The 27,354-nt window shown below is 39.5% G+C and overlaps 1 protein-coding gene across 7 annotated transcripts in view; it reads left to right on the forward strand.

Annotated features, from left to right (window-relative positions):
* The window catches only part of THEMIS (thymocyte selection associated), a 97,576-nt gene that overhangs the window by 21,178 nt on the left and 49,044 nt on the right, over positions 1-27,354 (forward strand). For all 7 annotated transcript variants that reach the window (XM_080586821.1, XM_080586820.1, XM_080586819.1 and 4 more), the window contains 3 exons: positions 3,116-3,274; positions 11,426-11,884; positions 14,872-15,917. In XM_080586821.1, coding sequence (XP_080442947.1) covers positions 3,130-3,274; positions 11,426-11,884; positions 14,872-15,917 — 1,650 coding nt within the window. In that variant the 5' untranslated portion in view covers positions 3,116-3,129. The remainder of the gene's footprint in view (positions 1-3,115; positions 3,275-11,425; positions 11,885-14,871; positions 15,918-27,354) is intronic.

Genomic DNA, 27,354 nt, shown 5'->3' on the forward strand with positions numbered 1-27,354 from the left:
TTCCGGGGAAGTTTAGAGTCTGAGTATAGTAGTCCCTTTCGTCTTGTATTAGATCCATTGGAAGGGAAATCAGGCAATGTACATCCAGCCTTCTGAAAGCATCTGCCATGTGCTTTCATTTTTTTATTTTTTTTTATTTTGATTTTTTGCTTAGTTTCCTTCTGCATAGGGTTAAAAACTACATTAGTCTTCTTCAGGGGAGCAGCTGGAGATTCCCTGGTGTTCATCTCAATTATGAGAGGATAACACAAGCAACAGAAAGGTTTGCCTGGACATATTTTCATGGTGGAGTATACTTCATCAGTTGTTTCATGTTACTCTTGTTCATTCTCCTGTCCTGACACAAACCTATTAGTTTGTGGTGCTCTTCTCAGGCTTTGGGTTAAGGCTAATACGAGAGTGACTTTTGCTCAGGTTGGTCTCCCAGTGACTTCCAGTGATGTCAAGGTGGTGGCCAAGTGCTTGTTGGCTGCAAGTGCTGTAGCAAAGTTGATAAATATATCTTATACTCAGAGTGACTGGAACTGATATTGAGTAAGCCTTAGGAAAATCGCTGGCTTAATAGTTGCATTTTTGATATTGCATTTTTGATATTACACTTAGAAAAAAAAAAGCCTTTATTATTATTTTTTTTTCCTCCCCCACCTAGAAGGAAAGCTGTGGAGTAGAGATTGTTATTTTCTGCGGGAAGTAAGTTCTGGAGGCAATGACAATATTTCAGTACAGGCCATCTAAATTATTGATCGCTATATATAACCGGAGGTCAGGTTTTAAATATCCGTCTTTGCCTGAGACCATTCTGGCTACCTAGGTTAAAAGGGATGAAGGAAAAAGACAAGAGTTTCAACTGAACAAGATGCAAGAAAGGGCTATTAGAAGCTGTTGTGTTAAAGGAGGACTTATCAGAGTCAAACACTTGCTTATTTCAAAGCCCTGCTAAGGGCTTTCACTGAGCTTCACGATGTTGAACTTACTGAGTAAGGCGACAGACATAACAGATTGGGAATTGCTGTTGATCTAACACACTTATTGCAATAGTGCTAATATATTATAACAGTGCTGGCAAAATGCTATCCCGGGTATTCCTCACCAAAGGGTGAAGGCGCAGAACTTACCAAGAAGGTGTCCCTGTCTTGGTGAAGGAGAAGGAGCACAGCCTGTCAGCTGCCCCTACTAGGTTTCCAATTTCTTCTTTCTCCCCAACAGCTCTTCTTTTTTCCTTGCTCTCTTTTTTTTTTTTTTTAACCCCACCCCCCCTTTTTCTTTCTTTTTTTTTTTTTTTCACACTGACTCCTAACACCCTATTATATCCTAACCTTATCCATTCCCTCCCCGGGGTGACATTTAACACGATTTGGGTGAAGAGTCAAACGGTCAAACGCTATAGTCATATATGCTTAGCATATACTTCATTAAGCTCATTATCATATTCAGGTAGTTAACTTTAATATTCATTTTACACATAATGAAGCAAAAGGTTTCACTTGGGTACCGTGGCCCTCGAGATTCTGTTCAGTTGCCAAAACAGGGCTGTCCCACCAACACAAGACTCCCTCCCTCAGCAACCTCTCATACCAAGCTTGCAGATCTCCACCCACAAAGTTTGTCTAAGAGATAACTAAGAGCAAGCTGCTCAATTCCCCTTTGCCCAAGGCTGGTGCTTATCAGTGATGCTAACAAGTCTGACTGTTCTCCACAGAGGATTGTGGGAACAAAAATTTGTCTTCTCAGAGGAGATGAAGAGAATTTGTTTCTTCTAGATTTTTGTCAAAAATGTGACCAGAGACAGGGTAAAATTAACCTCGGAAGCACTTTGGGAAAAAGAGAAATAGAAATGAGTAAAACAGAAGTATTCTAAATAGCAGTGCAATGTTAGTAGCAGAGCAAAGGAATACAGTCACCAATAAATTAGGAGTGGAAATGAGAATAAGGTTTCTCACCATGAGGGAAATGAAATTCTGAGATGGGATTCCAAGCACCACACTTCCACATCAGTTCAGGATAGAGCTTGATAAGTTCATAGAAGGAAATGCACTGCATCGGAAGAATAGAAGCTAACATTAAAGTTAATATTTCTGATGAGAAGCTTTTTGTGTTCAAAGTAATGCTATCTACAAATGTAGCTGAAACAAGACTTAATCACCATGTGTTTGCTGCACTGCCTTCATATATAATTAATTAATCCTATGCCTCAAAGCTTCTGCTAATCTCCTGCAGGGACCAGGAAGAATTTTCCTTCTTCTGCATAACTTGGCTTTTGTTATGATTTTGCTTTATTATTCCCCTCACCCCCCATACTCCCGACACACACACACTTCTGAAACATCAAAGATGGACCACAGCTAGAATGGAGAACAGAGGGTGTTTTTGGCAGGGCAAGCTGCAGTTCCAGATTGTGTTGAGGAATCTCTGAGATGCTTGGTTGGATTGCTTTGTTCCTGAACTCAAACTTCTGAACATCACAAGAAAAAAGGATTATTTTTTTTTCTTTTTCTGCCAGGAATGAATCAATAGGCTTGTTTCAGCATGGGGCAGGGATTACCACTGTTAATTTACCGGCCTTCAATTTTCTTTCACTTTCTTCAGATTTCCTGTTACTATGGAAATCTCAAATGTTGATTTCACTTTGATGTCTCCTGGCCTCTCCCTGGGTACCTTGTAGGGTCTATAGTTTTTGCCTTCTGCTGCAGTCTATTGTTTTCTATGGGCTATGCTGTGTCCTGTGCTGTGTAGAGGCACCTTTCCTGCCCGGACTCCACCACCTGCTGATTTCACAAGGCAGCTCCTGATGACCCAGGCAGTCTATGCTCTGCCTCATTACATTTTGGTTTTACAACTTTGAAATGCATGTTCTTCAGACCTTAATGTCCTTACACACATCTAAGGACAGTGCATACTAGATCAATGAAGATCACTTTCAAGATCACTGAAGTTACAAGATGAATTTTCTTATAATCTTTAGGGAAAAAAAGTGAAGATTTGACAAGTTACTGTAGGATAAGTATATTTCATATAACTTATTTTAAGTGTTTTTGCTTTTATTCAAAGAGAGAAAAATACTTGAAAAAGTGATAAAATGCTGAACACTTTTCTTTCCTTTTGATTTTCTTTTCAGGTTCCATCTATGAGATGTTTGGAAATGAATGCTGCCTGTCAACAGGAGAAGTGATTAAAGTTATTGGCTTCAAAATTAATAAGCTCATAGCAAGTATCTGTGAGAATAATGAAGACAGCCAGTTTTCTGCCAAAGTGGAATTACCTCTAAATTTTCCTGGTACAGTATTTCATGAATACATGTTTTTGAGGAATTATAACCCTGAATAATCACTTTTGTGCATTTTATTGATTTGCTGCCTTGATTGATATTTGTTTGAGGTTACATCTCATCTGTCAAGGATACAATTTTATCAGATGGCACAAGACACAATCCACTCATTTTTAGATTTCCACCCTTAGAGTTCTCTTTCATGCCTGGATAGAAATTATTAATGTTGTAATGTTCAGTAAGAATGCTTTCTATATTTGAGGTCACTCAGTGTCAGAATCATTACAAAGCTATCTTCCCAGTTATTTGTGACTTTGCCAAACTTTGAGCTATTTTCCTTGCCTTCTGTACAGTAGAATTTCATTATTGTTAGAGTATAATTATTTTATTATTTTGAATAGAAAAGATTACAAATACTTTCTTATGCTTTTTAAAAATTATTATTATTATTTATTATAATTCCAGTGGCCAAAGTGGCTGCTACATGCCTGGAAACAAAGTTAGAGGAAAATATATAAAGAATTACTCAAATGCCTACATTTTGGAGCACAGAATAATTATATTTTGCATCTCGTACTGACTTGATATTTGAAATGAAAATATCTTCCGATCATGTGGCTCTGTAAGGGAGAAGTGGACAATACTGCACCTGGGCTACCTAGTTCATCACACACGTCATTCTAATTCATTATTCAATTCAGCTTTCATCTCAATTCACCTGCTTTAAGGGCCCAGCTGTGTTAAATAGGGAAGTGACTGAAATGCAGAGGAGGAAACACTGGTTGCATGTGTGTGTGGGAAGAGGCAAACCAGGTTGGGAAACTGGCAGAAAAATGTTGGACCTAGGAGCATAAGTGAAGGGTAAAGACTTGATATACAAGGAACAGGGACTGGAGCTGGGAGTCAGCTCATCCATCAGATGAGGACCACAACCCTACAAATATAGATATGTAGGGCATTTCATATGCTGGGAGTCTTGCAGGCAGCAGAGGTAATAGCAGCCCATTGGGGAGAGGAGTTGAGGAGGCTGGAAAGCAGCGAGCAGTGTGAAGAGGATGTGGTATGTGCAGGAGGGAGCCCATGTATGCCTGGGATAGAAGTTATGGGACACCTGAGAGTGAGAGATGTGGGGACAGAGCACACATGATAGCACCGCAGCCCTCGAGAGCCTGAGATAACATCCAGAATTCACTTTGGCCAGCAGTCTAGCTAATCCATCAAATGAGGCTGCAGTTTTATAGAGAAAAATAGCATGTAAGCATTTAATTGATATTATATTGTACTGCAAGCATGTGGGAGGCCAAGCTGATGTTGCTCAAGGACGTGTAATGTGGATATTTTCTAGTGTGTGAGTGTTTGACTTAGTAACATCACTGATGTTCTTCTACTGTATCGCAGTGAGATTGTGTGCATGTGCATGTATACTGTTTAGGTTATGCCAACACCCAAACTGGCAGTTGCTTTTTCTGCAGTGGGAGACAAGACACTTCTTGAAGCAAATAAAATGTAAAAGCACATGAGAATGTAATGTTTCATCTGAATTCCACAGGAAAGTATCTTCTGCTGTGTCTTCATTTTCCATCTCTACAATACAGGTTTCTCTCTGAAGTAGTCCTATATATCATTTTCTTTTCCCTAGTGGATCTTCAATTTACTTTAATGTTTTTCTTATTCTTTGTATCAGAACCATTTGTATGACCACTTATTAAAAGACTTTTTTTGGAATGTCATTTTCAAATACTGATAGGGCCCAAATGTAATCATCAAAGACATTTTAATTATTTGTGGCTATCTAGAGATACTGAAGTACTGCTACACTGTGAACTCGCAAGATATCTTGCATTTTTCTTGTATTCCAAGCTTCTTTGCTATTATTAACATTTCTACTATCATCGTTAAAATACACATACATATAGGAAGTTATATTCTAAATCTTGTTTGACAGATGAGTTTGAACATTTGAAGCCTAAAATATCCAACACAACTGAGTGATAAAAATAATTCTATATTTATTAATGTTGAATCTCATTATTTAGAACACAACAACCTGTGATTTCAAATGCTTGAACCTGGTGAATCTGGATTTGTTTGCATTTAAGTGATCAGTTTTACAACTTGACATTTGGATGTTGCCCTGTTGAACACGTTTTAAAATTCAGTACAATCACTACAATTTACATACATATTTATGTAATCTCCCAACTGGTATTCTAGAAAACCGAGTTATTTCACTAGAAATATAAATTCAGTGTTCCTTTTGCTGAGGTTTATCATTGTTATCCACCACATGATGGGTGGTACCAAACAGCAATGCTGAAGAGGGGGATAATGACACTTCTTATTAGCCCAACAGTGAGCGCTGTTCTCGTTTCCTTCTGTATATGTATCCTTGTGCATTCAAGAGCTTTTTGGTAAGACGCAAATTTGTCATATGTTTGGCTTACTTTTTCACTGAAGAATGATTCTGCTTTATTAAGTCAAGATGTCCCAATTTCTGCTTCTTCTTGACCCTTAACTTTTATGAAGCTATCACTTTATTTTGTACTCATGCTATGCTCTGAATGGGACAGTTGAACTTGATGATCTTTGCAGGTCCCTTCTGACTGAACTATTCTATTCTAGTCTAAGAACATTGCTGGCTTGCCCCGTCTCCACAACAAAGGACAGAACTGGATTGTGGATAATCTTTTTTACACTGCTTTTGACTTACTTCAGTAAAAATATCCACAGGTCTCTAGACTCTGACGCTGTATTTACACTGTACTTACAATGCCCTCTTGCTAGTGCTGACGCAAATAAACCTTTTTTGATGTTATTTTCCATTTCCGTTGTTGTGAGTTATCATTTGCCTGCGATGGGCCCATATATCTTTTCACTGTATGCACGCTGCTGTAAGCAAGCCATGCGCCTGTTTAGGTTACTCTGGGAATAATGTCTCTCTGAGTGAAGAGCCAGGCTCATTGGCTCTCAACGATCCTTGCTCTTTGTCCTTCTGAATGTATTTGCAGTCTACAGATTTTTTTTCTGCTCTGGCAAATCAGATTCTTGATAAAGTCCTAATCTGGCCTTTGCATTAGAAAAAACGCTGCAACTGCAAGTTCGCTATCTATGTTATTTCATTCTCTTCTCATTCTAATTTGTTCTTTTTCATGCCTCAGAGGGCCAGGCTATTCTTTCTGTACTCATACATTGAAAAAAATAAAAAAGTAAAAAAATAAAAATCTGCTCTCACTCTAGACACTTCGATGGCTACATCTAACAGCATTTTGAACTACGATTTTCACTACTAACAAGTTAGCAGAGACAGGTAATTTACACAACACCTGAACTCGGTGCCAGCACAAATGATTTCATTTTGTTCTGTTATATTCCTTCTTCTGCAAAACTACTGCTGAGCTCTCCCTGTTTTCAGGAGGTCTGTGACAGCTGCTGCTGCTCATTCCTACAGGACCTGACAGACGTAGCTGAGCACAAGCACCCCTTTGAGCTCTCAGCCTTCACAAGCCACAAAGCAGGAGACTTGCCTGTGGCCATGCATGTGTGAAAAAGCTGAGGCTGGGCACTGAAAGGCTCGCCTTGATAGGAGTTGAAGTGCTATCAGTCTGAAGGACTTCCATTTAGCGGAGTGAATGCCCCGCAAAACAGGAGTGATGAGAAAATCATTCCCCACGCTTCCGTGTTAGGGTGCTAGGGTGGTTACTAACACATGGCTCTCCAGTGGTGATGCTGACCATAGGCTCTGACAATCTGCTGGAGGTCTTACTGTGACTGTCAATGTGGTTGGCACAGACTGGGAAGGTGGTGAGAAGGAAAACCCCACCATCCTTGGCAGAGGGAAAAAATGCAGCAGAAAATGTGAGATGAGAGTGATGGTTTGGCTTTGGGGCAGGATGTGAAGAGGTCACTGGAGCAGAGGAGGTGGAAGTGTGGGTGGTGGAGGAATGATAACCAAGTCAGCTCCAGAGAAGTTGGGAACTGAAATGATCCCCTTCTTCTGCATTACCTTGGGGAACAGAGACAGGTAGTCTAGGACAGAAGGTCTTTCTGTTAGTTTTAACTTGAAGACTACTTGCTGCTCTATTAGGTGAGCCTGACTTTTTTTTTCAGTTTTCTGTTGGGCAAAGAAGAAAAAGAGAGAATAAAAAGGATACTCCTTTTCTTCAGGACTCTAATTAGGACTGAAAACAGGAAGCCTATAAAACTACAGAGAGGTACGCTTTATCACTATGTAGCCAGTAAAAGGGAGCTGCATATATTGTTCTGTAAAAAGGTGGTAAAAACATTCTTCTGTAAAAACGTACTTTCCCACAGAACAAAACAAGTGATCTATGGGCCTTCCTTTCTCTCCAATACAAGTAAAAATCATTCTCTCAGACTCCCGTATGCATAAGTCAGTGCCTAAAACTTTTCTTGAAAATTACGGGGCAATTAGATTTGAGGCTTACTAATTATGATATTATAGCTAGGCAGGCACTTCACCTAGTGAAATGCTACCAGGTGATATGGATTCATGGAGTGTGACAATGGTTATACATTTCTGTAGTTACTATGTATGTGTAGTGATTCTTGTCTCTACCTGTAATTTTCCCCCAAATAATGGGGATCAGTGTGTTTTGGTCATAGCTCAGATTATTTAGAAAATAAATTTATATGAGCAATAATGCCAGCTCTCAATAAACCAGCTGGACTTCTTTCCAGATCCACTATTTCCATCTGCCTATCCCCCTAATAGTCCACCAAGCTCTCTCAGGGAAGTCTAAGTGAATTTGATTCAGTCATTTTATGATTTATGGAAGAGTACAAAAATATTATTTTGACCTCAAAATGTCCAAACTTTAGCATCTCAAACTTGCCATATGTCTCCTACTCTGGAGAATTCTTTGCTAAGTTAGGTTTGGAAAACATTTGGTTTTGTAATTTGATTCATAATGATTTTAATGAGGTTCCGAATAGTTCCAAATAACATTTTTTAAGCACGTTTCCCCATGAAAAATGAATAAATATGTCATAGCAAGGACAACATTTATGAGATGATACCGTGACAGATTATGGCAGTTAGATGGGGACCACAGTGGTTTTACCCCATCATACCAGAATAACTTTTTATATATTCACCTCTTTTCTATAGAGATAGAAGCATATGGAACTTTACATGCTCGTAAACATAAACAGGTGGCTATTAGGGGCCTCTAACTCATGGGCCCCATCAGTACAGAAGCTAAGTATGCAAGTCCACATGGTTCTTTATTTGCCTATGCAGACATTCTGTTATCGAAATTAAGAAAACAAGCGGAATAGATGATGAAGACTTTTCTGCTCCCAGCCCTGACAGTCAGTCTGCCTGGGCCTTAGGGGTAATCAGTTATCTGTTTTGTATGAGAACTGATGATTCTGATTCCATATGAAAACTGCTTTCCAATCCAGCACGTTCATCAGCTTGCTGCTGGAATAGCTGTCTTCCAAATAGCTCCATTGTCCCAGGGAAATTACTAAAGCCTGAGTTTAGAGTCAAACTTATAGAGGAGAAGAAGGTTTCTTGTGGCTGTGTATTGCCAGATATTTTCAACTGGAAATGTTTTTAGCATAGTTTATGGAGGATTTTTAATGTAATTCTGGAGGCTTTCTATGGGCAATAGGCATGCACCTATAACACAGATGAGTAAACATAGTTATTGCCTTTGACGTATCCATATTGCCATATGACGTATCCACGTCATATGTACTTTGAATACACTTTTAATGACGAATGTTCCTATTTCCTTTCTCTCAGCATTATCAGATGATGCCCATCCTATGCTTGCAAAGCATGACATTGGAACACTGTTTGGTGATACTGTCTTTTCCACAATTTCAGTTTGTCATTGGTGCCTTGTCACTGTGATATTTTCTAAATGCTGATGAATCAATTTGTCTCAATCTGTACTGACAGCTTCAATAGTGATTAGGACTGGGGTAGCTAACTTGCTTATTAATAATTGTGTTAAAAAACAGCTATGGGAAACTTTAAAAATATCATTGAGAAAGAAATGTTCTGAGGTTTTATCTGTGCAGTTGCATTCATGGATGTGGCTTCCTTGCAGGCTGGAAAAAAAGTCAGGATACTTTCCCATAGTGCTACATTGAGGACCTATATGTACCAGATGTATTTCCACAAGGGTACTAATTTCATACAGGAAATGTGAACTGTCATACAGACAAGTGTGAAGGCACAGAATTGCAGACAGCAGTTACATAGGCACAATTAGTGACTATTTCTGCAGTAAATCAAGTAGGCTATTGCTGTTTAGGCTGCTGACAAGTGCTCAGTGCTGTTAGTTGCCACAGTTACTAGTGGTCTCATGGGACACCTAGAACCAAACATGCCCAATCTGGTGATAAATCAAACGAAGGCTATCCACCAAACAGATTTTTTGTGTCTTTAACAAGAAGGGTACTAAAGCTGTGATGTAAAGGTAGCAGTTTTTGTTACAGTGAAGCCAGAAGCACAGCAATTCTGTGAGGGGTAAAAAAAAAAAAAAAAAAAAAAAAAAGAGTCTGTGGAGGGAATGGTTTGATATATCATTTTTAAAGAATATAATCCTAAGGTGCCCCTGCTTCCACACAGGCTCCACAATTTTGTTGATCATGTATTTAGGGAGATAAGCTTAGTAGGGAAAAAGATGTGGGAGAAATAAATAAAAAAGAAGGTTATTTTTAACTGAAGCAGTCCCCGGATCTAATTTGTTAAACAAACCTGCAATCAAGGGGAAGTCTGGAGATAGGAGTGAATGAGCATCTTCCCAGCATCTAGCAGAAACTGTGTTCTGGCAGCGTCATGCCTGGTTGAGATTCAGGTATCTGCTGGGGCATCCTGCCCTTCTCTCACAGTCTAGTCACCACAGAAAGGGAGTAGTAGTCAGTGTTGCCCTAGTTCCCAGGCTAAATGATGAGGGAGGCAAAGGGGGCACTTAAACCCTTTTACATGATGTGAACCACTTATGAGATGTAGAACTGCCATGAAAATATCTCTAGCAGTGTCAAGCAGCATTCCTTGAGTCCCCATCACATTCCTCCTTCATAACTGCAAAGGTGGGAGTATTCCTTTACTGCAAGGATACAGTGCCCTTTTTATGGTCCAAAGGATGCAAAAGTGTGGAGCAATGGGGCCATGGGGTTTCTGCTCTTTGGTTTTGGAGGGAGACAGGAAAAAAGTCACGGCGTCCCCCTGGGAGCTTGGATTCTTTGTCACTGTAGCTGTAGCTACAACTTAAAAGCTGCAGTGCCATGAGGCAACATTCACACTACCGCATCCTGGGAAGAAGAGAGCTTAATCACACAGCTCAGCTAAACCCTACTGTTTAGTCCTCTAAACTGTCCACTTCATCTTCCTCTGTGAAAACACACAAATATAGAAACGTACACATTTTTCTTCTGATGTGAACTCCTAATGAGACAGCTCCAAGGGGCATGACTAACATGAAATAATAATGTCCCTGGGGGCTAAAGAAGCTCAGATGCAGCTCCTGCCTCGCAGTACTTCAGCACTTTAATTGCCTTGTGATGGCCACAGTGCTCCAGCACCCAAACTGTGAATCACTCCGTCTGATGGTCTGGGCTATTGGAGATGCTAAGATCAATTTCCCTTGCTCATTCTTATCATTACATGCTCCTTTTTCAGTTGTGTTATTTCTTGAAACATACTTGGTCTTGGAATCCTCAGTTTGCATGTAGAAGAATATGTAATACTGATGTTTAGGGAGAAACTTCAACCTGTGTTTCACTGATCGCGTTTCTGTTGCTCTTCCTTATATCCTGTCTGCATTTATTTCTTAAAGGCTGGTTTCCTGAGAAGAAACATAAGAACTTAGGATAATACATCTTTTGTTTCTGTAGCAAAAAAGAAAGAAAAAAAAAGGCCTTTTTTTTTTTTTTGGAATCACAAATGTGAAAATGCTGGATCTCAAAAATATAGTAGCTGCAGAGTGGAGAGGGCTAATTCCAGCTCCCTATGCTTTATATCACGTTGTTGATGTTATCTGTGTAGAATTAAATTTCTAGCAACTGACTATCAGCCATGAACTCTTTGATAGGCTTTTCTCCCCATTTTTATTGCACAGTCTAAAATTTGGCACAGCCTGTTTTGTACATTTCCTTTTTATAATGCAAGTTTTCTGTTCTTAGGTCTTTATAAGGTTGTGGCAGATAAAACTCCATATATCAGCATTGAAGAAATTACAAGAAAAGTTGCTATTGGGTCAACAAGATTTGGCCATCCATGCTTCTACAGCTCTGAGGATATAAAATTGGCAAACCTCACTATCAAACAGGGCGAGCAGATCACCTTCAACTCTGTGGAAGAGGTAAATGGAACAATGGCTGTCAACTGTGGTGTGGTCAGAAACAACCAGTCTCATTCCTTTACTTTGCCCCTTTCACAAGACGGAAAATTCTACGAATGCGAAGATGATCAAATATACACTCTGAAAGAGATTGCGGAATGGAAAATCCCTAGGTGCAGAAAACGGATTGTCAAACTTTCCAACACTTTACATGCATGGGACTCCTCTAATCCACTGCCAGAGAACTTTGATGGCTGCTTGATTCTAACACCTGTCTATGAAGTGCAGGCAGTAATGAAATGTAAGTAGAAATTAAAGTCAATGATCTGTTTTATCTGTATAGCAGAGTATACTGAATCACACATAAGTTGCTCAAAATAGGCAGGAAGAATTCAGTTTGGTTGAGAATTCCTTACCCATATTTGCCTCTAATGCTGGTTTCAAGTTGCAGAAAGATAAAAATAATATTGCAGTTTTTATTCCTTTATCAGATATTAATTCAGATAGTTTCCTTATTTTTCTTTCTGTTGCCATTTTACTGATCATTACAATTAAATCATCTTTCAAAAGGTTACATATTGCATAGTGAAAAGCAGAGCTTAGGAAATCAATTTAGTTCTCAGATTTTCTTTGTTTGTTTGTTTGTATCTCATGGAGAAGCCATGGCAAAGCCACTTGATCATTTATGGCTCTGGCTAGAGATAGAAAAAATATATAGACTTCTGTTTTATAGCACACTCAACTACATTTTAGGAACTGCACTGTGTTTTTGAGATTGAGGATTCTGCAGAATGCACACCAATATTATTTTGCTCTATTGTGGAAAGAAATTTTGATAGAATATAAACAGATAATTTCTTAAACCTCTGGGTTTTAGGAAATGGGAAAGAATTAGAAATCCAATATCTTTAAGAGATGTAATTTGTGTTTTTAGTTTTTATTAAAAAAAATATTTTTTTTCTCAGGGCAAGTCAATACTGTTCTAGTTGTTCCACTGAAAAGTGGCACTGAAAGTGCTGGGTTCTGTTCTTACCAATGTTTATATCTATTCCTTAGTTTAAACCTGTTAGTGAAATTAGTTGTGGGAATAAAATTTGAAGGTATAAGCACACAGTGAAATGTTCCTGAGTTACTGTGGCTTGAATAGCTGAGCTATAGCAATGACCCATGTATGCTTGCATAGCATACCCTCTCAACTGAGGTTCCTGCATAAGCAAAAAATCAGCTTAAACTAAAGTGTTTGACCTTGCCTGAGGACAGCACAAACACTTAGACAATTTCTGCAATTCTTCTTGTTGATGCACCCACCCTGTTAGAGTTTGGAGGATAGGAGCTTAGCTTTTGGGAAGCTTTTCTGCCTGTTCCTTTTACTGGAAGCATACCACTAAACTCCACAGAAATGGAATACTGAGAGAAATATGTCACTCAGGAGGATAGTAAGCAGGAAAGTTTCACAATGGAAGTTTCTCTGGGGAATGACATAAGTAAAGAGATAAAATACATGAGAAAGAAATAAAAGTGAGCAGAGACTGTTATCACAATAGTTGCTAAATGCTTTTCATGAGATATCCACGGTGCTTGCTATGTGGTTTAATGTGTGAGTTTGGAAAGTATATCTTCACAAGATAAAATACTTAGTTTTCTGCAGCTCTAGCTATATTCAGGGATCTTGCCCCACTCCTGCAGCTGGATTCACTTAAGGGTATTCCTATGACCATTTAGATATATATTCAGGATCGGTAAGAATTTAATGTTTCTAAAAAACTTTTAGAAGATTCAGAAATGTTTCGTATTCGCTTGTCTTCCAATCAGATATTCCAGTGAGAGTTTTATTTGTTGATTTTATTTGCGTGCCTGTTTATGTTTCATACTGTGCTCAACATTTAAGAAGCATTAAATATGCCCTAAGTAACTATTTAATACAAACTTCAAAAGTAGGTTTCATGGTACATGATTAACTACTTTCTTGTGGACCATGAAAAATGCATTTTCACCATTTTTAGAACTATAAATAGACATAAGATAAAATATGAGAAATACTATCCGCAATTAAAAAGGATTCCTGATAAGAGGGATAGCAGATTACATTTTCACAGGCTGTGAGCAGGAATCCTCTGTACTTTTATTCATTCTTAATAATGAACAAAATTTTGTGTCTGGAACTCCCTCAATTGCTCATTTTCTCTTTCATTTTCTCTAATTGTTCCTCCTTCATTGACTTTTCTTTGTGGTGGTCAGGGTATTTGTCACCTGAGTGTGTTAATATGAGAAAAGTAGAGTGGGAGTAAACAAATCCTGAATCACTCTCATAGAAGTCTGTCACGTAAAATACATGTCTGATACCAACTTTTAGGTATAAAATATTAGTATGTTCTGCTACAAGAAAGTGTGGGTCCAGCATATACTATACATGTGTGCAGGTCTATGCAGAATAAGTCTTAGTGAAGAGAGCCATTAAATAATATTTGCTTGTTAAATTTTACTGCTTTGGTCAGCGATCTGTGGTACCACCGATCTAAAATCAATCTGATCAAAACTCTTCAAAATTCGATCTGATCAAAATTCTTCAACAAACCTTAATCGCATAGTCAGTTTTGAGCTTGGAAGTTTTACATCCAAAATTTTGCAAGTTCAGTTGTGATAAAAATGTTGTTGTTCCCTATCAGACTGTTAAAGGCAATGGCTCAGTTCTGACAGTAAATAAAACCAGGTGCTTCAGAAAAAGATACAAGAGTTCCACAGAGGACCATTATAGTGGAAATTTCCTCATTCAGTAATAATAAACTTAGACTTTGTTATACAAAAGTTTTGCGTTTTTAAGAAGTGATATTATTTTGTAATAATTACTGATGTTTTCTTTATTCTTACAAATATAAAAATTTTTATTTGTCCCAGATTAGCCATAACAACCTCTTGTGTTAATGGGTTCAAATGCTCTTATTCATTAAAAGTGTTTCCCCACCTATTTGTCAGAAAAGAAAAATAACAAACTGGATTTTTCCTCTTCCTTTTTCTTAAACTCTTGTATATTTGCATACCTTATTCTCATGTTATCTCATTTCATTTCTCTCTTCCTTTCTGAGGTCTGCTGCATAGCTGATAGCCATACATCTCAAATTAAAACAGTTAGACTTTGACTGACCCAATCAATTGTACAGGCATATATGGAGTTGCACACACTGGGAAGGTAATTTTTGTATCTGGCTAACATGACATGTATATTTTATTCCAATATCAGTTTGAAAACAAACAAACAAAAAAAATGAATGTATTTCTTTTTGTTTTCAGTTCGGAAGGACATAGTTCATATCCTCTCTGATCTGGATGTTGAGGTCAAGGATATAACAGACTGTTATGATATTAGCTCTTTCCTTCAGCCACTGTCTTTGGAAGATGTATTTGAGAGAACAAGTAGGGAATTTCCCATGGTTGCTGAGATAATGGAGGGGCCTTTAGGAAGACAGAAACCTTATAACTTATTGCATATAGGGAAAGAGATTGTCATCCACAAAAAGTACCAGGCTACAAGAGTCTTAGCCTCCGAGATCAGAAGTGACTCCCCCAAAAGACATTTTTTAATCCCTATGACCTACAAAGGAAAATTCAAGAGAAGACCTCGGGAGTTTCCAACTGCCTATGACTTAGAGATAGCAAGAAGTGAAAGGGAACAGCTTCATGTTGTAGCAACTAAAGCCTTTGATTCTCCTCATACAGAGCTTTTCTCTGTATCGGTTGGAGATCAATTTCTAGTTCAACAACGTCAGACTAGTGAAGTTCTGTATGAGGGAAGAAAGAAAGTCATAGATGTTTTAGCTTGTGAACAAATACTAAGTGATGCATATAAGGAAGTGCTCCTGCCTATGTATATGGAAGGTGGCTTTGTGGAAGTGATTCATGACAAGAAGCAGTACCAGCTTTCTGAGATTTGCAAAGAATTTCGTTTGCCTTTTAATGTCAAAGTGTCTGTGAGGGACCTTTCCATTAAGGAGGATGTCTTGGCTGCTGTACCTGGTCTGCAGCTTGAAGAAGAAATCACAGACTCTTATTTGCTGATCAGTAGTGCCAGCAGCCCAGTAGAGAGCTGGGAGATTCCCGTGTATCGCTTAAACATGTCAGTCCATTTGCTCAGCAAGGATGTCCAGACAGACATACCTCCCATGACTAAGACAACAGTGGAAGAGATCAGCGAAGAGGAATACTATATGGTACGAAGATTTGAAAACCAAACCCTACATCCACCTCCCAGGCCACCCAAAAAGCCAGCAGCACTTGCACCAAAACCTGTTTCTGCAGTATCTAAGCAAATTACATCCGATGTACTACAGTCTACAAAGGTAAGGTATTGCACCATGTCTATGTCTTTGAATCTGTTACAATCATAGGTCATTTTCTGTTGGTTTATAGTCTCCATTTCACTGGTGTATTCTTATGGTACTGTACACAGATGGCTCTCAGTTCCCTGTAATAGGCAAATTAGCCATTATAGACAACAATGGTTAAAATCTCCAGTGTATGTTAATTGATCCATGAAAAACAACGGAACCATGCCGACTCACAGCAGAAAGCTTGGCCTTATAATTTTGGACAGATAATCCTTAATTGCACCAATACAGAAGTGAAGGGAAAGACTTGAAGTGGCTATATTTAAATGTTTATTAAGGGGTAGCATATGTTTTCATGATATTTGTTAAGAGAATTTTGCTCAGCTGGAAACAGCTGAATTAAATTCACAGGAAGTCAGGTTATATAGATATTTTTGACTGTATGTTTTTGTACATACTCAAGTGGCAAATAGATCTGGAATAAAAAGGGCAGCTCTTTTAGAATAACTTTTGATGTTAAGAAAGTTAAGTGCCCCTTCTAGGACAATTTTCTTAGTGATTAATCTAAGACAACGCGTTTGCTCATTAATTTTTATACTGGGTCTGGCTGAGATGGAGTTTATTTTCTTCACAGCAGCCTGTGAGATAATGTGTTTTGAATATGTGACTAAAACAGTGTTGATAGCACACCAGTCTTTTGACTGTTGTTGAGCAGTATATGCACAACATCAAGACCTTTTTTTTCCCGGTCTGTCCCCCCAGCAAGAAAACGGAGCGGAGTGGTTATTCTGGGAAGGTGGCCATAGTGCCACTGGCAGGGCATCAGCCTGCCTGTGGGAGGTGCTGAGTGACACCACTTGTTTTTCTTCCTCTTTCTTTCACTTATAAATTTATTTCGAAGTCCACTCATGAGTTTTCTCATTTTTTCTCTTCTCTGTCCTGATGTCAGAGAGGGAGTGAGCAAATGGCTGGGTGAGTGCTCAGCTGCTTGTTGGGTTCAACCCACCATAGTTTTCTTGCATAAGTTGAAAGAATTAAAGAAAAGCACTTTGATGAACTTCAGTGAAAGAGTGTCCAGTAGGTACATTTTTTAGGTCAGTTTCTCTGTGTCATGAAAATTTCCTATGGGGGAAGACAGTCATACATTGGAAATGCTTTCAGACATTGGCTGAGGCCTAGAAAAGAGACTGAAGAATGATTGTGCTGTGCTTGAAATGTGATATAACTCATGGCATTGTATTTGGGTGGAGGGTGGTGGTGGCGGTGTGGGGTAAGGTGGTGTGTTTTTGTTTTTGTTTTTGTTTGTTTTTAATGTTGCTATCAAACTAAGTTCCAGCTCTAGCAGCCCTGAAAGGGGATATTTTGTGAGTCCCCTTCCTTCCCTGCTGGAAGTGTCCGTCCCATTATGCCAGTTCCGGGCCCCCATGTAGGTCCTCAGCTCCACAGGGGTCCTGGGAGGTGATTGCAACAGACCGTAGAAGAAGTGAAGGGGTAGGGCGGATCCCTCAGATAAGGGTAATACAGCAAAACGCTGCATACAGTGAAGCCTGTATCAGCTTAAATAAGCCATTCTGCTAGACTAGGGAGGATAGATGAGAAGCTAGGCCCTGGAGCTAATAGGGAAGCCTTCAGGCTGGCACTGGCTTGTGGTACAGAGCTGGGGAAGAATTCCCTAATTGCTGTGTTTCTGGTAGAGCTGTATGGTCAGGAGGACTCAGACTTTCTGCTGTGACTGGTGGCTCTGTGTGGGGAGCAACAGGTAGATGTTGACTCTAGACTAGACTCATGCAGAAAATACTATTTTCCTGAAGTGAGGAGAGAGCAATAGGCACAGGAGAGGGATGGGCTGAGGTTCCTTTGCATGTTCATGAGCAACATTAGACTGCAGCTGTCCAGACAAAGAAGCACATTTATGCAGACTGCTCCAGAGGACATATTTTGTCACATGCTTGTTATAAATAAGTCATAAATTGCAGTCAGAATGCTTTGAGTTATGCAGATTCATAAATCTCTTTTCCTCAAAAGACGAAACAAGTAGAGATTCCGTATTCATAAGATTAAACATCCTGAGTGTTAATGTAATAGGTTTAGAGTCAGAGAGAATGCGTTATCTGTTCTATCCCAAGCACAGTAAGTCCTCTGAGAGGACGTGGATCATAGCTGATAAGCTCTGCCTTGGCCTCTCTGCCAGCAACAGTGGTAGGGGAGACTGCATTTTTTTCTAAATATAACATGGATGTCTGAGGGTTCAGAAAGCTGGAGATGGTGCCAAACTGATAAATGGCACACTTTGCATATTTTGTGACTCTGTGTAGACTTATTTGCATAAATAACAGACAAATGTCCTAATGAGCTGAACTTAAGCCTAACAAGTGGCAGCCTGGAATAAGCTTTAGTGCTGCATGAATTGCCATGGCTCCTCTTGCAAGCAGCTCCCTGCTTGCCTGTGTGATGGAGGGTGGTGATTGGCTTCCTTGCTCACTGGTTGGGAAGCTCTGCTTGGCCTTGTACTCCAAGATTAAACACTGCTGCTGCATGAGTCCACAAAGGACCAAGATCTGGCTGTTTTATTTCAATACTGAAAGATGCTATGGCTTCTGCTTTGATCACTTTTTAGCTCTTCCAGAAAGGTTGTGAGTTGTGGAGAAGCTCCAGCTGTCTCTGCCTGCTGTTCCCTGGCCTTGGTAATGGGAACACTAGGGCCATGAACAGGACTATACAGTCCACATTTTCCTGGGTGTCTTTGGTCATGTTAGTCACTGAATTGTATGAAATTGGCAGTCAGTATGGACTGTGACCTTAGAAGAGTGCACAAACTGCCTCAGCTTGTGTGCAAGGTGCAGTACTACAGAAACAGGTATGTCTGCACAGTACAGCGAAGTCCAGAGACGTCAGATGAATTCTCAAATGTAATATAGCTGCATTAACCAAACCCTCTGCCCACTCTCTTCACAGGGCTAATTAAGTTGGCTCAGCTCCTGCTGACGCAGCTTTCAATTCCAGAGCCTGGGGATCCCTGCTCTCCTCTCTACAAGGCACTGTAGACCTTGCCTTTCCCTCTCATCTCATCATTTTATTTGGTTAAGAAACATCTAGCCCACATATGTTTGCTGTTTTGTATTAGTTGCTAATTGAATAAAGAAAAGAAAACCCCCAAGAAAATACATGCAAACTAAACAAATGAAACTAAACAACATGCACTGAACTACAGAATGAATCTGGTATTTAAGAACGATTAAACTCTAATAAAAAATGTTACCTCTAGTCACCTCTACCCACAAACCCTACTGGTTTTCTACCACCAGTCAAGGACAGTGATGAAAAAAATGATTGTACCCTTTGTTGAATGGCAAAACTTGAGATAAAGCACTCACAGGAAATCCACATTTTCTCACTTGAGCCATTGGAGTAAAGTTCTTGGGGGGGGTCCTAAAAATTAAATTTCTCAGGGTGGCTTAAAAATTAAATAGTTTAAGCCATTCAGTTTCTCACTGGTGAGCTTAGCTGGAAAATGAGAACGACCTCATAAACCCCTAGAAGTTAATGCTAGTTATTTGAGAATGAGGCACCTTATTCACTTGCCAAGGAAGTCCTGGAGATAAGTCCCCATGGGAGGAACCTGTCAAGATATCACCTTCTTGAAGTTAAAATTCATCTAAAAAGAACAAGTAGATGTGCATTTGAAAGCTCTTTTCAGAGCTAGAACCACTGTTAGAATATAACAATCCAAGTTTTCACTTAGTAACTCCGGAGTAATGTTTCAGATGGGACCCTAGGCAGAAGAGGCTTGGAAAGTGTTTCCTAAAATTTCCTTAGGCTTTTTATCTGATACTTGCAGCTTCCTCCGCTTGAAAAGATTCAAGGCATCAAATGTCTTCTCTTTTTCTTTTTGCTTATCAGAATTACCTGTTGCCATTAAGTTAACCATGAGCCAGCAATGTGCCCTTGTGGCCAAGAAGGCCAATGATATCCTGTGCTGCATTAGGAAGAGTGCTGCCAGCAGGCTGAGGGAGGTGATCCTGCTCCTCTACTCAGCCCTGGTGAGGCCACACCTGGAGTACTGTGCCCAGTTCTGGGCTCCCCAGTACAAGAGGGACATGGAGCTACTGGAACGAGTCCAGTGGAGGGCTAATAGGATGATCAGAGGACTGGAGCATCTGTCATTATTAGGAGAGGCTGAGAGAGCTGGGCCTGTCTATCTTGGAGAAGTAAAGGCTGAGAGGGGATCTCATCAGTGTGTATAAATATCTGAAGGGAGACTGTCAAGAGGATGGGGCCAGACTCTCCAGTGGTGCCCAGGGACAGGACAATAGGCAACAGGCACAAACACAGGAAGTTCTATTTGAATATGAGGAAACACTTCCTTGCTGTGAGGGTGACAGAGCACTGGGACAGTTGCCCATAGAGGCTGTGGAGTCTCCTTCTCTGGAAATATTCAAAACCTGCCTGGATGCCATCCTGCACAAGATGCTCTACATGACCCTGCTTGAGCAAGGGCGTTGGACCAGATGATCTCCAGAGATCCCTTCCAGCCTCAGCCATTCTGTGATTCAGCTGAGAGACTGACACAGTACTATGTGATCAACAGATTGAAAGAAATTATAGCTGACACTGTACTGAGTTTCAAGCAGTAAATATATTACAGATTTAGGAGGCTGTTAATATATGTCCCCCAAGTAGATTTTATTATTATTATTATTATTATTATTATTATTATTATTATTATTATTATTATTATTATTTTAATTGAAACAATACTTCTCACCAAATATGAGTGAATATTCATTCAAAAATGAATGTTAGTACTGAAGGAATGGTAATCAATTTGTGGAAAACCACAATTTATTCCTGATGCTCTTCAAAGGCACTAAATGCACTTCCTAAGGAACAATAATAAATAAATAAATAAATAAAAGCAGCATTTGGCTTCTGATAAATGATAAGAGAGGTTAGCTCCAACCGGGGCTATTTTCAGTGGTCTGCTTAGGCATGTATCTAGCCTAAGGAACATTAGTATCAGTGAAATACTCACAAGCTTCAAGCTGCGATTGCTGCTAAATACCTTTATGAATGTGGGACTGGAGAAGTCAGTCACAGGCAGTAATCTGCTCAGCTCTAGCAAGAAACCTGAGAGAATTCCAGCTGGTGAAACTGGAATTTAATAAAATAGTAAGTATCAGGGCATGATAGTTAATCGTCATTCAGTGCTAAGGTCCATTATCCTTCAAAAAGTCATTACAGTGTTACGATATCAGGAACTTTTTTGCTTTCTTGCTTTTTATTTCAAAATTAAAATGAAAGAAAAATTATCACTTCCATCTGGCTTTGCAGTTCTACAAACTGAACTACCGAAATCTGCCATTAACATATTTATCGCATCTGTCTTCACAGCAAAATGAAGACTTATCTGGAATTAAATTGATAAGACATAAGCTGCGTTTTTCAGCAAATGAGTTTTCCTGCAGTGCCTTCTTTCCTTCCTCCTAAGTATTTCTTTTCTGCTTCCAGAGGATTTTTCATGGTTTTGGGGCCTTTATACAGCAGGTTTAATACAAATATTTCTTATGTGCAGCAATTTACTAACCTTTCTAAATAAATACATATTAGGAAATGCATGCAGGAAAGCCAGAAAGGAGCAGATAAGAACAGACTTCAGGAATTAATAATCTTCTGGCACTAGAAATGAGGTAGGAAAATGTGGTTCATTAGCAGATGCAAAAATGCATGTGCAAGCGTAAGAAGGAGGGTTTCTCTCTGACAAGTGTAGCGTTGTGGCTCATGAGGCGTCAGCTGTGCTTCCTCTCCCTCATTCTCTGTCCCCACTGGAAAATAAAGCTCTCCTCTCCCTGGAGTCCTCGACTCTTGACCCTCAACCTTTGACCCTCTCTCTCCACACATCCCATGTAATTTCTCCAAGTTACTTTCCAGTAGCTTTGTAAGTCCCTCATAAATAGGATGGGAAGGCTGGAAGCACGGTCCTTAATGTTTATGACCATCCCACCTTGTCACTGTGGACCAGTTCTTGAAATCTGTCAAAACCTCATCCCCACTGTGGCCTTCCTGGTGAGTCAGGCTCCCAGTCCTCCACATTCCCCCGTGCTGCAGCTTCTCACTCCCCCAAGCACAACACAATGTGCTGCAAGGTTCTTCTCCTCCTAATACCCATCCTTTGACACATGTGCCTGATTTCCCCCAGACCTACATGCCTTGAGTCCCCCAAGACTGCATTTGTCAGCGCCCTTCAGCTCCCCCCCAGACCTCTGTGACCTTGGTTCCCCAAGGAAATTTCAAGCTTTCAGAGAAGCTTGGCTTTTCCTTTTCCTTGTTTCTTCCAACACATCCTCCTCCTCTTGCTCTTCAGTCCTTCAGCGAGCTGAAGCCAAGGCCACAGCTATTGTCAGACAGGAGCTACAGGAAAATCCTAAGTTACACATGGGTTTTCATCTCCTTCCCCAGCAGCACATGTTCCAAACCTTAGCAGAACTTTGATCTTCAGCCAGGTTTTTAGGAGTAAAACTGGAGCGGGCTGTAGATGCTGACTGGTATCAAGCTACTTCGTGCTTTCTTGTAGGCTGGGGAGTCTCAGCTGAAGGACTTTGTATCGGTGACCTGTTGCAGAGATCATTATAGCTACGTCTATACATGAGGGCCCATGACAATTTCCTGGCAACCTTTTATGCATCTTGATACCACACTGGGCTGAGGCCTGCATGTGTGCCAACCCTCTTGTGTCCCATATCTCTGTGAAAACTAGACCAGGCAGTGATGGCTCTGAGCTGGATGATGGAGGATTGGGACCACTGATAGACTCTGTATGAATCAAGAGGAAGGAGTTAAAGGTGTAGGAAACACTGAAGCCCCAGCTAAAAAAGGTCTGGAATTTTCCCAGTTTTCTCAGTGTGAAGAACTGGTATTAAAATCCTTTTCTCTTTTAAATGATATGAAAAGCTTAAAATTTCCACAGAGAAGCATCAAGTCTGTAGTAGGCACTTACCGTGGATTGATGTTATTCTCAAAACCAAAATAAAATGGGGAAGATAGCAATGTGCCTGCCAGAAGGACAGGCAGTAGATAATTGCCTGAAAAACTAGCAGGGCAATCTGAGGTGTAAGTCTCATTGCAGAAAGCCATTACTGCTGCAGGAATTGCTGATACAGTATATGAAATTAAGGAAGTACAGATGAACACTTGGATATGCTGACTGACGTAAATGCCAACTGGTTAAAAGCAAATTGCATAATTTAAAGCTAGAATTGAATGTCTTGGAGAACAAAGAGATAAGAAATATCAAAATAAAAGGGATGCCTAGAAGAAAAATATATATATATATCAACCACAGAAAAATATGGCACCCTTGATAAGAAGAAGGAAAATACTGGACAGGGTGTTTAAGCCAACAGCCATTAATGTCAGTAGGAGCAGAATTGGCTGGAATGTTTTTTTCTCTGATGCAGAAAGCGAACAACATAAAATCATATATTTGTATAATACAAAGCTGGACAAAAAAGTTTTTTTAAAAAAAAGTCTGTTGCGCTGCAGCAGAATAACTCTCCAAAAATATAACTTGTGGGGGATCTGAAGTGCTTTTTCCAGCCCGGGTTCCTTGCCATCTGACTTCCAATGTCACTGTTCTCCAGTCTGCACTGCCTTAATTTGCCCTTCTCTTCATAGCAAGAAGGTCAGAAAATCAAGCCTGCGGATAGCTGGCTGCTGAAGTGCCACTTATCACATGCCTGCTTAAACACATTCAGGGACTTTTCTGGGCTCTGAAGACCAACTGGCATAAACTGCCTGATGTCTCTGCTAGTAACTCTTTCAGTCTCCAGCTTTGTCTGGGTGCTTGCAAACTGCATTCTGGAGTGGGCCTTGGGGTGTTCGAATGCCCAGGTTGTACCCAGGAGCAGTTTGAGAAATAGCTTGTTGGCATAGGTTGAAGTGGAGCCCACAAATGCTTACAGGCACCAACCTGTTCAATCAGACAACATTGATGTAGCCCTGTTTGCTGCTTGGGCAGTGCAAGGGCCCTGAGCCTTAGAGGGTGGCTGACAAGATTGGAAACAAGAAGGACCAGAGTCCAGTTTCTGAAAACTTCATTCTCTACTGGGCATGCACAGGCACTTACTGTGGAGTAGCACAAATGAAACAGTGTTGAGCAGTTTAACATTTTGCTGTGGGATATTCTGTTAAAATAATTATTCTCTGGATGCTTTACTTGAGGGTAAGGATAACCTAGTAAGAGAGCAATATGCTCTAGTGACGTGCAGTGGCAAATATGCAGGTTTCCAATCTGTTAGCAGCTCTTAAACAAATAAACAAAAACAAACAAACAAACAAAAAAGGTATGTACATCAAGGATGTACATCAGAGTCACTAAAGTGTTGAACACAGTCAGTGTAAAAGAAAGTACTGACATTTCCCATTCACATTATGCGTTTCTTCATGACATTCAGGCGTTTTCAGTACTGTCATAGCCAGGCATCCCAGAACTGAAAGTATCCCAAAAGGTTGGGATTATGCTTTGAAATACATTGCCCTATGAAATGAAATGAGAAACTTGCTGTCAGTGTGACATCAGGGTCAAAGCCCAAAGGATCTGTAGGCATGACTCACATTTTCCAGAGTCCTTACAATGAGGAATTCAGCGATTATGAGGAAATGGAGAATGCCATGGAGAGACTCAACAAATCCATTAAAACTTGGAAAGACACTCCCAGCCCCGGGCTTTCCCTCTCTGCTTTTTGAATGTGTTAGTACATAGACATGATATAAAAATTATGTGATAATAAAATGAATAGCGAGGCTTATCAATTACTATATGAGAGAGTTTATAGAGGCTGTGTGTTCAATGACTGTATTGAGAAAATACATGTCATGTGTTCAATGACTGTACTGAGAAAATGAATTTCCTTTCTCTGTGGATGGAGATGTATAATTTAGACAAACCTTTGTCAAAGTATTTAACAGCATTATGCTGTTGTTTTATCCTAAGACACGAAATAATTTTACTGATAAATATTTTAAATAGCAATATGTTGCAAAGCTGTGGTTCAGAGTTTCCTCCCATTAGTTTTGTTTGGTTTTTTGTTTGTTTGTTTTTAATAGCGACAAGAGTTTTGGGGAGGCACAGGTTGTTCTGTAGTTATAACTATTGTGATTCCAGTGGTGCCACTGAAAAATCAGAGCATGGCTCTCAGGCTTACAATGGCTGTAGACAATAGCTTGTATCAGTGGTTCACTTGAAAGAGCATGATGAGTCTTATCAGAATATCACGTGGCAGGAAACAATGCAGAAAAAAAAAAATAGAAGCCTCTTTGTTAGTTTGTGGCATGACATGCACCACCCTGGTGGGCAGCACTGGGGCTAAAGAATGCTTAGAGTAAAGAAGATTGGAGTCCAGATTAGCTCCAAAAGAAAGACCAGGAATGACACTATCTGACATGATGAGGTTTAAACCTGATGCATAAAGCAGAATAAAGCTACTCCCAAAGCATCTTTTTATTATAATAAAAAATATAATAACATATTATATAACATATTATAAATAACATATTATATGTATATGATATAATTATAATAATAATATTTTATATGGGAAATGAAGAAACTGTATCTAGAGATACTTTTACTGATCCACCTGTTTTACATAAGTGCTATGTTCATGTTCTGCAGTATTAATGAGGAAAAGAGCGTCTGAGTTTGCTTGTGAAGTGATCTCATTTGAAAGAAGATGTTCCAAGCAGTTGAACAGCAGCTCAACAAGAAAATTCTGGCCATGTGAGGAGTGGGGTTGGCAGGAGCTCCTCAGGTCTGGGTTATATTCCCTTGTCTTTCATACACCTCTTCTGTGACACGAGGCAAATCGCATAACTATCATTGCCTCAAGATACATGAAGGAACTGCCATGTGTGAAGCAAGGGTGTGGATTTCCAGCTCATTAGTTACTCTATATGGATGCTTAAATCTCAGGTAAATGCAAGATACATTACCTCCCTTCTGTAAGGGTCAGAGCTACCTCACATTTACTCTGGAGCCTTAACCACCCAGACAGTTGCCATGGAGTAGTTAATGAGCTGTAAATCCACACTCATTTACTTTGTAGCAACTTGTTCACGTAGCTGTCTCCTCTATGAAATGGGACGTAATGCTTCATTTTCCCATTTTCTGGGCTATTTATAGAGACAGGCATCATTTATGCATATATATATATTAAGCTTTTTTTTTTTTCTCCTTTTTTTTTTTCATTGGCTACCACAAAAGGAACCACAGTAACACCAGAAAAATAGTGACAATGAAATACCCAGACATGTTTTAACCTTGCTTAAAAGTTTTCAACTGAAAGTTAATTTACTGAACAGGTGCAAAATGAAACTGGCTGTCGTCTAGGACAGCTTAATTCTGAAGTGTGGATATTTGAAAGAGGAAGAAACAAGAAAGAAGAGAGGTGTGAACTTGTCCCATATAACTTTCAAAGGTGTTAACCTTGAAGCTCACTAACACATTTTAAGCTTGATCTTTTGTTAACCACTTCAAAGTTTATTCTTATGGTAGGCATGAGCCTTTGTGCTTGCCTGTTTGCACCTTCTGTTGCATATCTAGCATCTTAAGCCATGTCTTCACCTGGTGGCTTACAGAATGTAGCAGCGAGTTTCGAGACATGAAAGGTTATGGATAGAAATTGAAACACTTCTCAGAATGCCTCCTTAAAATTTCCCCAGTCTGTGGGACTTTGACAGATGATAGCATTAAACTAAAAGTTGCATGTTAAAGGTTAGTTTGTGTAAGCATACAAGGTGTCAGCAAAGACAGAAAATGAGGAAAGAGACTGCTACAGTATAGGTTATATATGTATTTTTTATTGATAGATCATATTTGAATAAAAAGTGGTGGGACATAACTGATGATGTATAAATGAATACTGACCCAAAAGTCCATTTTTCCAAGTCAACTGTCACACATTGCTTTTACAGCCAAATCATTTATACTGCCTGTAGTGATGGAGCAGCACCACCATTAGGATGGAAGAAAGGATTAAGGAGGTATGCTAGGAAGGTGAAATTGAGAACTAGTGGAACAGAAAAATGGGATACCCAGTTATCTTCTATCAAATTGTGAAATGGGATGGGAAGGCAGAATTATATAGGATGGAGGGAATTGCATTTTCGTTACAAGACCTTTTTTTTTTTTTTTTTTTTTTTTTGAGGAGGAGGAGGATGATTTTTCTTTCTGAGTATGACATTTTCTCCTTGTGAATATCCTAAGTTATGACTATTCTGACCTCATTGTTTCTCACATAAAAAGGAAAAGTAGTGTACAGAAAAAAAAATCTGCTTAAACCACACAAAATGATTTAAAAATGCTTACATACACTGTAGTGAGCATGAAATGTCTGCTTTTTATCTGCTGCTTTGAGCCTCACTGAACAGAGAAGGACCAGAGTGATTTTGATTT

The sequence above is a fragment of the Anser brachyrhynchus genome (genome assembly GCF_964034855.1).
Source record: "Anser brachyrhynchus genome assembly, chromosome: 3".
Classification (NCBI taxonomy): Eukaryota; Metazoa; Chordata; class Aves; order Anseriformes; family Anatidae; genus Anser; species Anser brachyrhynchus.